At 41.3% G+C, this 15,819-nt stretch overlaps 1 protein-coding gene across 1 annotated transcript in view; it reads left to right on the top strand.

The window, feature by feature from the left end:
* Window positions 1-12,656, top strand: part of TNKS (tankyrase) — a 264,386-nt gene extending 251,730 nt beyond the window's left edge. The window contains exons 24-28 of the mRNA XM_019521853.1: window positions 1,090-1,164; window positions 2,606-2,711; window positions 3,555-3,741; window positions 5,498-5,654; window positions 7,120-12,656. Of these exons, the coding sequence (XP_019377398.1) occupies window positions 1,090-1,164; window positions 2,606-2,711; window positions 3,555-3,741; window positions 5,498-5,654; window positions 7,120-7,206 (612 nt within the window). The 3' untranslated portion in view covers window positions 7,207-12,656. The remainder of the gene's footprint in view (window positions 1-1,089; window positions 1,165-2,605; window positions 2,712-3,554; window positions 3,742-5,497; window positions 5,655-7,119) is intronic.
* Window positions 12,657-15,819: the final 3,163 nt, after the last annotated feature.

Below are 15,819 nucleotides of genomic sequence, written 5' to 3'. Positions count from 1 at the left end.
CTACCATCTCTCTAGTTTGTTGCTTTTTTTTTTTTTAACTTGTCAGCAAATCTGTACAAATATTGGATTTTTCAGCTTGGTGGCCAAACAGGGATATAGAACAAGAATTAGTTTAGGGTCAACTTGAAACTGAACGCTTTATTTCAGGTTATAAAACCTTTGTAAATTTAGGTCTGTTTTAAAACAAAAATGTCTCAAAACAAGTCGTCATAAAAACTTTCAAGCTTTTTAATTTATCCTATTTTTTCTGAATGAAATTGCATTGTCTGGTGAATATACTCTTTAGGGAAAAGATATGGAGGTCTGCTTAACAGTGCCTTAGATTTTTAACTGGTGTTTCCAGGTTGTTATAAGACTACAAAATATTTGGAATACCTAGATTGTTGTTTGCTTAAGTTTATAAAGCTATGCATCAAAAATCTGGCAATCCAGAGTTCATACAGTGATTTCATTGCTTCACGAAGAGCTGCCTATCCAAATAAATAAAGTATTTATTTGAGCTATTTGATGCTGTTGCTTTGACTGCAGTTGTCTTCTGAAAATCACAGAAGCTGTAAATTCAATTTTAGTTCTTGGTAGCGAGCAATAGCAATGTAAAAATGTCACAATGCATTGATTGATCTCCCTGTAACCAAGAAATGTAAGATTTTATGCATGAGATAGACGTTCATTATTATTTCACTATAGCTTTTCAGTAAAGTCATTATTTTTTAAAAGTCTAATTGGAATTTATATAATTTAAACTTAAATTTAGATTCAGTCCAGTTTTGCTAGTAAATTCTAACAGACTCATTTTCTTACCTAATTTTTATGGAGATACTGGGTGATTGACCACACCAGATTGCAGTTCTCAGCCAAAATCCTGAAGCAATATGCTGTACTAGGTCCTTCTTTATGAATATTTGTAAGAGCATTGCTGTATCAAAATTTGATGTCTCTTAACTTTTTGGCTTTTTAGTTGTTTTTTATTCAGTATACTCAAGTTCTTGTAAGTGAAATGGTATGACCTTTCATAAATGACCTATCTTTTTATATCATTAGCAAATACTTAGCTTTGTTTGAAGCTTCTATTTTGTTTCATTTATGTAGATGCAAAGTACAATCCGGGAGCATAGAGATGGTGGGAATGCTGGAGGGATCTTCAATAGATATAATGTCATCAGGGTAAGTTTCAAAGACTTAAGAAAATTAGATGGACAGAATCATTTTGATGTCCTGCCCTTTCATGATAAAAATTTATCTACAAAAATCTACATGAATATGGCGTTAAGGTAGCCATGGCAAGCACTTGAAAGCAGAAAATGCTATAATTAAGACTGCCATGCCTCCTGTGCACAGAATGAGGCAGGATTCCAGTGGGAGAAAGAAAAAGGAACGTGCACATGTCATTAAAGACTATTGTACCTTATTCACACAAGGGACTGAGATAAAGCTGCAAGAACATCTTTCATTGTAGGTTGCCTAAATTTTTTAATATGTGACTTCAATGAAAACACCAAAATAGTCTCTTTGCTCTCAGTTCTGGTGCTTACCGCTGCTGCGACACCCTGCAGCCTTGAGGTGGAGAACAGTCAGTCCTTCTCAAACATGTGATGTTTCCTGGAATTATGCTGAAGGTCCTGTAATTTAGACATTTCAGGCTCCAGCAAAGCCAGCTGAACCTCCCATATTTGCAAACTTGTATCTAGAATCTGTATAACTGTACTCTCTTCTGGCTTAAGGCATTTCCATGGCAAGGGTCTGTTCATTCTGCTTCACTGGCATTGTCCTCAGTATATGCTCAAGATTATCCCTTCTAGTAACCTTGGAGGTGATCGCAAAAGACTAGATAAATCTCTGACACACATTCTTTCTTTGCCAAATTAAACCTGGTACCACTGTACTTATGGGCACTGCTGTATTGTATGAACAAGGCATTGTTCTAAAACAGCATTAACAGCTACACTTGAAATCATCTTTGTTTTTCATCCTTGTTTTTTTTGATAACAGACATAGACAGGCCACCTTTGAAATAATTTTGAATAAAATCTCCGAAGTTTTTGAGCAACCTTTCCACATTTTTACACAGTACTCCCACTTTCCTGCTGGGAGATCGTCATGTATGTGTGTGTTCTGTGGGGAAGTCACAGTGCACAACCTTATTGGCACTTAATTGGGGTGAGGGGAATAGATGAAGTCTTAAGAGAATTTAGCTGCTGAACTTTAACAAGTCTCTAACAGTCACGTCCCTACATAACAACATGTTTCAGAGATTCACAACCAGCAATTTTGGATGAAAAATTTTGTCCCAACTTTTTTCCAAAAAAAGTCCAGTGTGAGGCATTCACTTGGTATGGAAAATGTCAGCCTAAATCATTTGTGAGAATCATGAGCAACTGAAAACAGGGTTTTACAGCAGAAAGTTTTGGGCAGCCTGCCTTCCTGGTGGCACCTCTGCCTTTTTAGCAATGTTGTTTTCAAAGCAAATGCAATAAATGCAGTACTTCAGTTTGTTCTTATATGGTTTATATCTCTTGTACCTTCCCTGTAAAAAATTCTGTTGTGTTGTATGAAATTATATATCATTACAAATTAATTATGTTTGTTTGTTTTTATACCACCATAGATTCAAAAGGTTGTGAACAAGAAGCTGAGGGAGAGATTCTGTCATAGACAGAAAGAGGTCTCAGAGGAAAACCATAACCATCACAATGAACGCATGTTGTTTCATGGTGAGGATGTGGTCTCTGTTCTATACTTCACTGCTTTTAAAAATTCAAGAAAATATAAATGTTACTCTTGTCATCATCTTGCATTGTGCTTATATTTCAGTATGCTCTGTCCCACACCAGCAATATTTTAGCCTTGGGTTAGTTTTGAGTCAAAAAGTTATACTGTATATGTAGACTTAGGTTAAAAAACGTCCATCCATTTTAGAGGGACCTGTTGGTAATAGGGAGGCCATTTTATAACTATAAAAGAAAAGGATGTCAGGAAAGAGAGAAGGCTACTGATGGAGCAGGCACGATGTCTATATCAGTAAGGGAGACTAAGGGGTATGTATCTAAGTTACAGAAAGAAGAAAGATAATGTCAAGATGCTCTGTAGAACTGTCCAGAAATGCCTGCAGATGACAGTTCCAGGAACAGCTTAAACAATTGCACAAGGCACAGTAAATATTTGTTCTATGTAGTGAACAACTGGTTCACTTTTGTCCGGTTGTCTTGATAATGTCAGCCTGTCTTAAGTAAATTGACCCCTGAAAAATGAGTATATTGGGGCAGATAAATTAAACTGCAGTTTGAGGGAAGAAAAAGGTATTTTGTAAGATCTATGAACGGAATAAGAAATGTGAGTCAAATGTAGGATGATGATAATGATAAGTCGCACACATTTATGGCAGCTTATCAAGTATGGCCTTCCTTTCAGTTCACTGAATGTCTCTTCAGATATTTTATTTGTGTATTATAAACGAACAATATCCTCTTAATGGACAAAGTTTGCCATAATTCTGGTTTCTGATCTATCTATGCAAATACTTACCATTTGATTTTTCCCCTCTCTTTTCCTGCCAGGATCTCCTTTTATTAATGCTATTATTCACAAAGGATTTGATGAAAGACATGCATACATTGGAGGGATGTTTGGAGCTGGAATTTACTTTGCAGAAAACTCTTCTAAAAGTAACCAGTACGTGTATGGAATTGGGGGAGGAACAGGCTGCCCAACACACAAAGACAGGTCCTGTTACATCTGCCACAGGTGAGTTTGTAGTGGAGTTGGCTGTCAGCAGTTTTGGTCTCCTCTACAGTTCCGGACAAAGGATAAATTACAGCAGAAGAACTGCTGCTTGAGATTGGTTAGGAAAATTCAGTCTACATTTTGTCAAGGCTGAACAGAAAGGGATATACATGCTGTAGGTCTTGGGGAAGATTGAAATGTACATCTAGATACTATAAGTGACATTCTTTTTTATTCCTGGTCATCTGTGTGTCCGCATGTGCCTTTCTGGTCATTAAGGTGCCAAACCTGACAAGTCCATGTTGGAATTCTGTTCGTGGCTGCCTATGCCTTGCAGACATGCACTGCACAGACTAGGCATGGGAGTAGGTTGTGTGCTGACCATGTACACACAGCCTTTGTAGATGCACAGAGACCTTAGATACCAGAAATGCTGTCAATAAAAAAACATGACTACCAGACTCAGGAGTAAAGGAGGGCTAAGAGAGAAAATCTTCCTGTCTTTTGCCCATAATAGCAAAATGATTATGATTCCTCACATAGGGATCCAGAAGCCCTGGGCTGTAGGCCCACCTCACCCAGAGAGGCTTTGAACCTGCTTCTGTATGATTTCCCATTACAGTGTTGTAATTAACAAGTCAGTGTGTGTTACAGGGGCCAGGGAGAGAAGTGAAAGCTAGTGGCTGTGTGGCTCAGGGAGGTGGTTGCCAGCCTGAAAGAGTAGGGGCCTGGGCTCAGTGTTGAGCTAGTGCTTCTAGTAAGATAGAAGTTTCCCCTTCCACCCAGTTTTCCCCATGACTATATTAAACACAAGGGACAGAAGAATACCAGGGGCTTGGATAATGGCTGATCTGTAGTATAGTAATTGGAGTGCTGTGCTGGGAAATCAGAGGGGCCCAAATTTAAATCCCCTCTAGTTCGGGGGGGCCTTAGACCTCAGCTCTGGCTTCCCGGGTGTGTAGCCAAGTCACTGGAACTATGGGGCCAAAACACGGGTAGTCTCTCCCTGTCCCTTTCCCTCTCCCCAACTGCATACACAGGCTTCGGGGGCCTGAGCATAAATCGCATTTTTGGCACAGATGAGCAAATATGGATACTTGAATGACCAGGACAGAAATAGGATACCAACCCTGAGTGCACAGTGAGCAAAAATAAAAGCGAACAGTGGTTTATTTGAGTGAGGTTGGAAACTGAGCAAGTCATGGAAAACAATGCAGATTGGACTTCAAGCAGTCTTTAAAGTTGCTTGCTTTCCCTACTGGTCTCTTCTGACAGAACAGAACCATGATGCTGCACTCTGAATGTGTTGCAATTAACCAACATGCAGTGGTGTTACAGAAAGTAGAAATTCATGGAATTTGTTAGTGTGACTGATTTGGGGTTGCTTCTCACTGAAGTACATCAGCTGGGTTTGCAAGTCACCAACCTTTGTAGAGTAGAGGCTTTGGCACCTCTCCTCCCTAATCATTGGGAGTGAGGTAATATAAAATTGAGCAGCCTATAATAGCTCAGCTGAAAATACGCAGAGCAAGAGCCTCACAAGAGTACCTGAACCAAAGTCAGCTATGCTTCAAGACATGCTGTTCTTGTGGAGTTTTGCTTTGTCTCATATCATTCATTACAAAAGTACGTGTTTAACTGTCTTTTATGAAAGCTTAGGGAAGTGGTTTTGAATAAATTAAAACTCCAAAAGTTTGGGATTGTTTTTAAGGTTTTTAGAGTTGTCTTCTGATGCAGCAAGATTTTTTTTAATGTGCTGTTCTTATCTTCCCCTTAGACAAATGCTTTTCTGTAGAGTGACGCTTGGAAAATCCTTCCTGCAGTTCAGTACAATGAAAATGGCTCATGCCCCTCCGGGGCATCACTCTGTAATTGGCAGGCCAAGCGTGAATGGACTTGCATATGCTGAATATGTTATCTACAGAGGAGAGCAGGTACATGGATTGTAAAGCTTTAGAATAACGGAATGGGCAAAATCAAGACTTTGGATGGCTGTATCATGTATCAGGACTGTGTGCTAGTCTGCAGGTCAGGGCATAGCAGAGGCCAGATCTGCAGCTAGGGTAAATAGCTTCCTTGTCTCCCTTAGAGCTACACTAATTAATCCATGCAGTATTGGGCCTCAGCTGTGTATGAATTCATCCTCCTCCTTTTTAGTATTTCTAGAGCCTCCAGAACGACAAGCACACCAGTGTCCTCTTTGCTTTGTATTAGCATATTTGCAATTAATGCAACAAAGGTAGGTTCATCTGAGAGGTAATGGTAATAGATGTAGCAAGTTGGGATGTTATTCCATAGCATCTGCCTTGAATCTGTCTGATTTCACTCCAAAGTGCAGTTGCTAGACCACAGAAAATTCCTCCTGCGTAGCTAAGGCTTTTGCCCTGAAAGATGTCCTTTCTATCATCCCTTCATTTTGAGAAAGCCCTATGCATAGTCCCAAGCTCAGCAAAGCTCCAAAATGATGTATCCACAACTCAGTGGAATAGAGCCAGCCAGTGCAGTGCCTGCAGAGAACCCTCAGTGAGAGGCTAGGAGGACAGCTTAGTTAGATGTTTGTTGTCCATTCGGTATTTTACCTTGCTGCTTTTAACACTTTCACATCCCTAAACAGATCACTGGCTGGTGACTACCAGCTGACCAGCCAGATGCTAGAATCTGTTACACTTTTAAGGTAGTTACAGGCTATAACTAAGCCAGCATATCGACTCAGGAAGAAGGGGACCATATATAACACTGTGGCTGTAAGCTTCATTTCATGTGTAATGGTTATAGGAAGAAGCCTCCTTTTGTCAAGATCTCTGCCTCATTTTAGTTGGTCCCTAAGAGCCAGATCCTATTCCACTTCTCAGTCTGCTCTTATATTAACTCTGGTCCTATACTACTGTGTACAAGTCCCAAAAAACTGTTAACATGCTTACTTTTGTAACATGCTATCATGTTTAAAAACATGGAACCATACGGGTGTCAGTGTTCAGGCCTCAGGAGCTCCCATTGTCAATGGCACTGAATGCTGAGAAAAAGGGCCCTTAAAATCATCTTTGTCTGCCATATCTGTTGCCAGTAGACATCTGGTTCTGCTGCTGGTTTCCCCTCTGCTATCCTGCTCAGGAGTAGTGGCAAAAAAACAGCATGGGAGCAGAAGAAGTAGTCGCACAGCGCACCCAATGGAAAAAGCTGTGGTGTCTGCAGATGTGAAGGGAAAATGAAAAAGCAAAGAATGGGAGACAGTGAGAGGCCAATGTTAATGCTGAAACATCGTTATTACAGTAACAGATGTACAGTAGCCTGTTACTGTTTAAAGTACAGTCATGCTGCAGAATAAATGAAGCTCAAAGTCTTAATTCTCTGTCCATAACCCTGCATACAGCAATGGTTTGTTTCTCCACTTATTTTCAGGCTTACCCAGAATACCTAATTACGTACCAGATTGTGAAACCAGAAGCTCCCTCACAGACCACAACAGCAGCAGAGCAAAAGACCTAGTAACTGTAGAGCAGTGAAGAAAAATATGGTTTAAATCTTGGACTGGGTGATGTGCGTTTCAGAAAATCAATATCATATAAAATTCTTGACAACTTGGAAATAAGCTGTATGTCTTTTATAAAGCATTGCTATATTGAGAACTATAATATGAGTAACTGATGCAGGCTCCACTGCTACTGTTCCTGTTGAGGAAATGTTTACAAGGGACTGCCTTTTAATAACATATCTCAGGCTCATACTCACTGCAGTAACCATGTTACAATGCGGCTTTGATCTAGATTTTGGGAACATTATTCTACAAGCAGAAAACTTAACCAGTACTACTCCACATTTTAATATTTCAAACACTACTGTTCTGGTTATTTTATTTACAGATAAATTGCATTAAACCCATCATTTCTTTTCAGCCTACAGCATCCATTCTGTGTTTTAAGGTGATCTTATCTATTTATTTTACTACTTTTGTATTCCAAAATTGAGCCAGAACCTTCTTAAAGATGTTTTGCACAAAGTCAAGTTGACTAAATCATTAACAATGCAATATGAGTTTCATCCAAGAAGGGGCTAGGTCTTGTTTTTCAGTTTAGGGGTTTTTTGCACTTCAATGAGCAAATGTAGCTACAAGCATAACTTTAGGGTAGAAGCAAATCATGTTTCAACTTGCTGCTTAGTCTCTGTGTGTCAGTTTCCTAGGGAGATCTCTAGAAATTATTCACAAGCCTCATCAACTATATAAAGCTGCCTCTTGTGCTTGGTAAAACTTTATGAAGCACGTCATCGCCCTCTGTTGGCTAAACTATAGCTGTTGCTATAAATGAAAAATTAATAAGACTGCTTTGATAAGATTGTGAAATGTTCTTGGGTGACCGTGGCATATGGTTTAACAGGAGCTGGAAATTATTGGGTAAACAGCAAAAATATTGTGTGCACGTGTGTGAACCCAGGTGTGTAGTTGAAGAGGCCCCCACAAGTAAGAATGATGGGTTTTTTTAATGCTGGGTTCATGTCACATCTTCATGTGCACCATCAGCATTGAAGAGCTTACATCATTTTTTTAAAAATTAATGAATTTATCTTTCCACCTGTGCATCACTGATTTTAAACATCAGTTGGAGAACAAAGCCAGGGCTCATTCATCCTAATCCCACCCCCTACCCCTACACATTCCTGATTTCATTTTGCCTGGGTAGAAGAAAGTTATTGTCAAACATTGCTTCACACCTTATAAAACCAATGTCCAACATGGAGGATGCAGCAAATACTGGCTCCTTGTTTGGTTTATATCTCTCAAATTTTGAGAGGAGAAAGTAAAAGAATCAAACGATTTTAAGGTTTGTTTTGTAACACCTTATGTCACGAGGTGCCCTGTAGTGTTTGTTATGCAGTGAAAAATGTAAATCTAAGAGGGCTGTACATTTTACTCATGCCTAACAACCAGAGCTGTTGAATTGCCCATGTTACAAGTCTTGCGCTAATGCTTTTTTCTCCACAAAAAGTATTGAAATGATAGCATAGTGTTGCATTTACTTTCCAAGTATATCCATATCCTTGTGAACAGGCCTTGTAGGATTTTTTTGACAAACAAAGCAAAAAAATCTGAGGGAGTTTTCCATTTTCCATAGAAAAATGAGGGAGAATTTTAGAACTATTCTGGCAGAGAGCAAGTTTCACCACTTGTAAAGTTAGTTGTTTGACACAGACCTGTGAAAGTGCACATCCTCTTATATGATGTACCTAAAGAAAAGGTTAGAAGCAGCAGTTCTAGCGATTATTAATCCTTTTTTTATTTTTCATGAGTCTGCTGTGCTGGCACTGGACATATGATTCTGAGTTTGGTTTTGTGACTCTCTTAAAAACATCTCTTCAGGTCCAAACCAGAACCAGACCTGCTTGTCCTTTTAACTGAATTCCAGTGGCACAAGTTGTGTGTTGTGTTTTGGCTACTTGTTTAATAGTGTTAGAATACAAATGGTCATAACTGGGCTTGGAAGTTTTGTATTCATTATTTAGGGTTTTATGTTTAGTTAACCATGGGTTGGGTTGTGTGCCATCTGCAGTAGAGTGCCAGATAGCTGTGAAAGTGTGCGTTGCCTGCCGTCACCATTTAGACAGTTTTAAATGGTAAAACGGTTGTGTTTCTTAGTTAAGAGGAGTGGTTAACATGGGTGTGACAGTTCAAAGCTTTACAGCTTTAAAAAACTCACACCTGATTCTGTTGTTGTTTGTTGTTTCAAATATACTAACTGAACTCTAATGGCTGCTCTCAGTTTCAGCTTGGAGTCCTAAACTTCTAAAAGATAAATATGTGGTCCAATATCTTTGACCTGCCAGTGTTATGTATCTGATGTTCTGTGCAGAGTAAAGGTGCTGTGTGAGGAAATCTTTTGCAGTGGTTTTTGTCTTGTAATGACTTGGTCTTGTAATTGTTCATGGCCAGACATTGGAAAATGCACGTGCCTGATGCATCTGCTAAAGGTCATTCACATATCACAGAAGCCTGATATGGTTCTCAGCAAAAGAAAACAAGGGCACTTCTTGGCTGGTGTACTTTCTGATAGCTCCTTTGACAGCGTGAACCATGTGGGGATTGACCCTCAAATATTCAGCCTGAGTACTTGTTTTGCTGAAAATAAATAGCAAAATAGCCCTGATTCCAGTGGCAGAGCCCACACCTGAAGCCAGAGGGAGAACCTTTTAGAAGAGGAGGGTGCTACATTCACCGAGGGGCTAAATTTGCTGCCTCTTGATCTCTTTATCCTATAAAGTGGCATTCAGGTGCATAGGCCTCTCATGTAAGCCTTCCTGGATAAGGCACATACCTTGTACACATGCTCTCACATACATACGGGCCACTAGCAGTGAGAATGCTCAGGGCTCCAGAAGGCCTGCAAGTGTCTCAGCGTGAGAGTGTTTGATGGAAGGGCAAATCCATTCCCAGCGCATGCAGAACATTGCATCCCTGACCTTGTAATACCAGTGGAGACACATGAGGAGTTCAGTGTTCAGGACATGAGCTAGGGTCTCCAGATGAAAAAAGAACCCAAGCCCTGCCATCCCATCAGATGGGCATGGGCAGTTTCCACTGACTTTGGATTTCTGTTAACTGGCTGTGAGCAGCTCCTTTCCCGCCCAGCTAACAGAAAACACTCGGTCCAAGATATGAAGAGACTAGCAGACCTCTTTTCAGAATGTGCTTGACTGTACCACTTTGTGCGTGGAAATCTATGGAAGCATTTTGGCTGAGGGGAAAGAACAAGGTTATATCTTGAGCCTGTCAGCCTTTAACAGGATCCCTGTAAGGCGGCGAATTGTGAAGCTTCTGCATGCTTTGCCACATAACCAGTACAATAAAAGTGCTGCTTAAAATGAAAGATGTAAATTCCACTAGCATTGTTTCAATGAGACACATAAATGAGGTAGCTAATATACAGTTTTACAATCTAACATTGCAACTGGAATGTTGTCAGCAAAACTTCTGTTACAATAAAAACAGAAATAAGAGTACAATACCTTCATAAGGTGTATCTTTTTTGTCTGCTGCTCTCTTCAGATCCCAGCTCCATTAAAGATTATTACAAACTCTCTGTATCATCTTAGCCTTTGTTGAGCATATGGTTGCTTTTGATTGCTGAGAACAAGAATGGCATCTCTCTCATCTCTCTTGCACCTAATGTGACCAAATCCCATTCTGAAAAAGTAAACCAGAAAATACTATGTTCCCGACACCATCACAGTGTGCAGCAGAAGCTCATCCATTATTTTACCTATGGACATAAACCTTGTTATTCATGACTAATAGGACAGGCCTGAAATAAAATCCATTTAAAAAAGAGCTCTCCAAACTCTACTCTCTGATGTTGGCACTGGTGACAGTGGGGACAGATGCAGAGTTAGGTACTTTATCTCCAGTGATTGAATAACTCCTGGCGAAAAGAACTGCCATTCCCAGAGTCAGAATCCCAAGTCTCACAGCTCTGGGCTTTGTAGGCAAGAATGGTATGTGCTTCCAACTGTCTTCATGCACGCATATGCTCTGACAAGTAGAGACTCTAGGAAACTGCCTAAGCTGGACCCTGCCCCTTTTGCTGTCTTCTGTTCTGTTGTCTTCTGACAGCTGCAGACCCTCGAAGCTTTCTGCCATACCAGCAAATCCCACCAAGTCCTGCTGTTCTAGAGCAGTTATAGAGGAGGTTGTTATCGAGCAGTAAACTCTTCATTACCTAGAATTCACAGTATGATTGCTAGCAAAATATGACCCCTTTGCCCTTGTACAAGTGCTGGAAAAGAAGTCATGAACAGAACACATTCTGATTGTTTGCACCCTCAGTGAGACTCACATGGAATTAGTGTGAGGTGGGAGTGTTAGTTAGGATCCTGTCATTTTTGCAGAAAATTTGTCTCAGTTTCCTTGCTGTTGTGTGGCTTCAGAGTATCCACATACAAATGTATGCACAGCTCAGAAGTCCAGAACATGGACTATCTAACCTGTGACTCAGTAGTTGTAAAACAATACTGTAATTAGGGACAAAAAAATTGTTAATGATTCTTCTAGAATTTATGACTTTGGAAATGTTTCTAGACTTTAGTCCACTTGTGGGTAAAACTGCTGATGTTCAAGTAATGTAGCAGTGGGCACTCTACCAAATTTTAAAGTAGACAGGATACAAAAAGTAAACGAGTTATAGTATTCCCAACAAATCCGAATAAATGATATATAGGAAACATCCAAGTTCTGGCACAGCATATGAGAGAAACTTCTGGAGAAAAATAAATGAGTCCCACGAGTCAGTAGGTGATAAGAGGAAACAAATTATGCATTTCACATTACACAAATACATACGCCTGTCAGTGCTTATTATCTGACTGTTTTGATACATCTATTTCTGTCGCTCTGAATTTTTTGGTGGTAATTTTTAGTGTTGGCTCCCTTAAGTTAATTACTGATGTAGTCTGATTAGCGTGTTTATGTATTACCAGGTAATTTCAGCAGTGCTTTCTTCTGAACATCTGCAGAACTATTTTTGGCTTTGGGAACTGGTCTGGGGACTTTTCTTTGCAACAGCCTTTTGGGCTTATGTGTATTGATCTCTGATTGCTTCCTCTCATCCCCCATGACAATGTATTTGGCTTAGAGTTTTTAGATTTTTGTATAACTTGTCTTAATAACTAGCCCTGTATGTTTCCTCTTGTGCGCCTTCCATTTGACATCCATCTTCTCTAATCTTCACCTTTGTTGTTATGATCTGGAGCTGGGATACCACTTATTTATTTCATCCTCTACCCTCTCTCTAAAAGAAGACAATGAGCAGATTCTCAGCCTGCCTACATGGTGGAACTTTAGATAACATCTCTGTAACAACTGAGTTTGTTCTATAATTGTGCTTTGGCTAATTGTCTGATCTGCAATACTTGTAACAGTTTAAAATTCAATAAATACATTTTTAACAGTTGTTCTGTAAAAGCTTAATGTTTATGCCTATCATCATTCTGCAAGTAGATTCAGATGTCTGCAATATGAAATACTAAGGTCCCATTAAGAATAAGATGCTTTTCTGAGTTACTTGAATGCCCTTAGTCAGCTGATGACAGATTTCAGATTTGATACACACACCCATGCACACTCATAGAGTCACTGCACTAGCCTTTCAGCTCAGGCTGAAATAGGAAATGGGTTCTTTTCTAGTTTCACTTATGAGATCATCACCTAATTGCACACAAGTGGCAAAGACTTTGCTAGGGCATTTGGCCAGCTTTTGGTTGAGATTGTTGAACAGTGATATGCTGGTAAAGGATTCATTGAGAGAAACCCTGGCAGCCCAAGGGAGAGGTGAGTGAGATAATGCATAAAGGCTGGTCCCTTCTAGTCATAGTCCTGCACAAGGTGCTAAAACAAAGTTCTTGGTAGGAAGCACATAACACCTAATGTCATTGCAAAGTGGCACATCTAAGGTGGCAGGTAGAAGGTGCTCGGTACCCTGCACACCCCAGGACCCTCAGCAGTACCTGGTTCTGGCAACTTGTGGGGAAGAAGCCCTATGGCTTTTATACAATCCAGCTCTTCTGGCAGATTTGCAGAAAGCAAATTTCAGCCTCGTCACGGGTATAAACAGAAAGGGCCTAACTGGATCCATGTGTTTTATCCATGCCAGAAAGAGAGGGCACCCAGCCCACCCCAGGAGAAGCAAAGGCAAAGGACTTACCAGACCATGATCCTCACTGCTCTGTGCCATCCCATCTGCCTACATGGAAAACACTCCTACAGCCACAGGAAATGTATCTTGGGAACAAATTCCCACCATTTCTGTAATCTCAGGGGTTTTCTATGTGCGCAAAGGGGACATTTGTTGGACAACCACTGTGCTGGCATTTACTCTCAAGACTAAGCCATGTTGCTATGTCTGTGTTGCTAGTTTGTCAGCAGTGTCATTGCTCCATGTATTAGGTTTTTTTAGAGAGCTATAAAACATGTTTTTTCTTACAAATGTATAATATCACCATTTTTATGCTCCATTAACCCACTTCCTCTGCCCATGTGCTTCCAAACTAAGGCCTGAACAGTGTGCACTAGTACTATGCCCTGCAGATCCAAGTCTTACAGTATATGATCATGGTGTGATGCTTAGCCTCATCCCAAATAAGCCTTTGGAAACTCCCTAGCAAGGTATTAGGAACAGGTTTTCAAGGGACCCTGGCACCCATTATTTCCTGTTCTCAGCACTCTTCCCACTGGATACTCTGGACCACTTCACTCCAGTGCCTCAGTACCTGCCTGTATACAGTGTTGTCCTGGTTCAGTGAGAATGGTACATACTCTGTAGTTTAGTTTCCTTTGATTTGGCTTAAACTAAACACTTGGTCATTACCAGCCTGCAGGGGTCTTGGCCCTTTCCAGCTCTGATCAGGCTCTTTACAATAGCCAAAACCCATGATCTGGGGAGCTAGGCAGGATTTTTCTAAGATTTTGGTTTTCATTGCTTGAGGAATGGGAGTGCAATAGGCTATTCAAACTTTACTTCACAATAGAAGAGCGCATTGTTCCTTTTGGAAGGATGTACCTGGCTTCCTTTTGTATTGCATGGTCAGGTCACACCTCCTTTAAGAAGGGAAAGCTTACGAGTGTCATTGGTATTGATATATCTGCCTTTTCCTTCAGCAACAGGTAGTCTTCTGCAAGGAAAATCCACCTACCTCAATGTTGGACAGCTGTACTCATGGGGTGGGTGCCACAGGATCCACATGGTTAGGAAAGTGTCTCAGCTTTTGTTGCTCCTTCTGGCTGCTCAGATTGGAAAGGCAACTTCAAGACCAGCCACACTGTAGAGTGCTTTTCCTGGCTCCTCTTTCCCTCACTGGGCTGCTGTTATTGACACAGCCCTTTGGGGGCTGGGCACATTCGGCACCATATACAAGACAATGAGTCATGCAGCAACCATATGCCAGCATCCTATTGTGCTTTGGCTGCTGCCATTTCATGTGCTGCACCTGCTGTCCTTCCGCTGAGGGAGCTGTGGACGCTCACATCCAAGCTATCCACTCAATTCTGGGATACAGCAGCATCTTGAAATGGATCTCAGTAACAGACACACATTGAAATGTGTGGTAGCTCTCAGATGCTGTCCATTGTGTTGCTTCACAAATCTCAGCAGTGTGTCAGCAGCCCTATTAAGGGACATAACAGAAGGACTGCCTTACTGGGTAAGACCAATGGTCCATCTAGCCCAGTAGCCTGTCTCCAGCAGTGGCAAAGAGCAGATGCTTTAGAAGGACAGAACTCAGCAGGATATATCTTGAGTGCTCTATCCCCTATTCAATACCCTCACTCTGGCATCCACAATTATTGGTGTAGGGATACCAGATAGGCCTGAGCAAGTCGGCAGCAATCTGATCCGGCTGCTTCGGATGTCCGCGATCTGATTTGGAGCTCTGGATCGGTTTGCCACTTCGATCTGGCCAAAGCGGCTCTGAAGCTTTGGAGCCGCTTCAGAGATCTGGCTATAGGTTATAATGGGGGATGAATGAAATACCAATAACTTTGTTATTTTAGCTCTGATGTGGGTGCAACTTGCAGGAGTGGTAGCCTCTGCTGAGAGCATGAAGCCTGCCAAGTTTCAAGAAGATCAGTGCAGGGGTTTGGGGGGAACGGCACCCCAAGCTGCTGTAGGCAAAAGTCATTGTGGGTGGGTGCTTGGGTGACTGCATCTGTCTTGGGGCACAGGGGGGTAAAATCTAGTGCAGGCCTGAGTGCTGGGCTCTGCCAGGCCACGAATCCTGCTAGCTGTGTGTGTCTTGCTGTGGGAGTCTGTCGTCCAGGGCCCTGCACCCCAAGCTGCTGACAAGCAAAACTCGTGATGTGGGTGGGTGACTCTGTGTGTTAAGGTGCGCCCTTCCTGGCCCTGGGGCCTCTGCACAACATGGCCGTGTGCCCCAGTGAGGTCTCCTCCTCCCCTACAGCCTCACGTCCGGTCCTCTGCTTTACGTGACAACAGGTAAAATAACTTAGCTGGCTCAACACCAGTAGCATCAGCAGCGCATCAGATGTACCCAAACCAAATTGTCACAGAGCCTGTCCTTTAAGAAGGAATTGACAGCAAGAAGTAAAGATTTTGTGTTGTG

Source organism: Gavialis gangeticus, unplaced genomic scaffold (assembly GCF_001723915.1).
Source record: "Gavialis gangeticus isolate Ggan-Ray unplaced genomic scaffold, GavGan_comp1, whole genome shotgun sequence".
Taxonomy (NCBI): Eukaryota; Metazoa; Chordata; order Crocodylia; family Gavialidae; genus Gavialis; species Gavialis gangeticus.
Note: the sequence above shows the minus strand (reverse complement) of the source record. Positions and strands in the feature narration are given on the sequence as shown.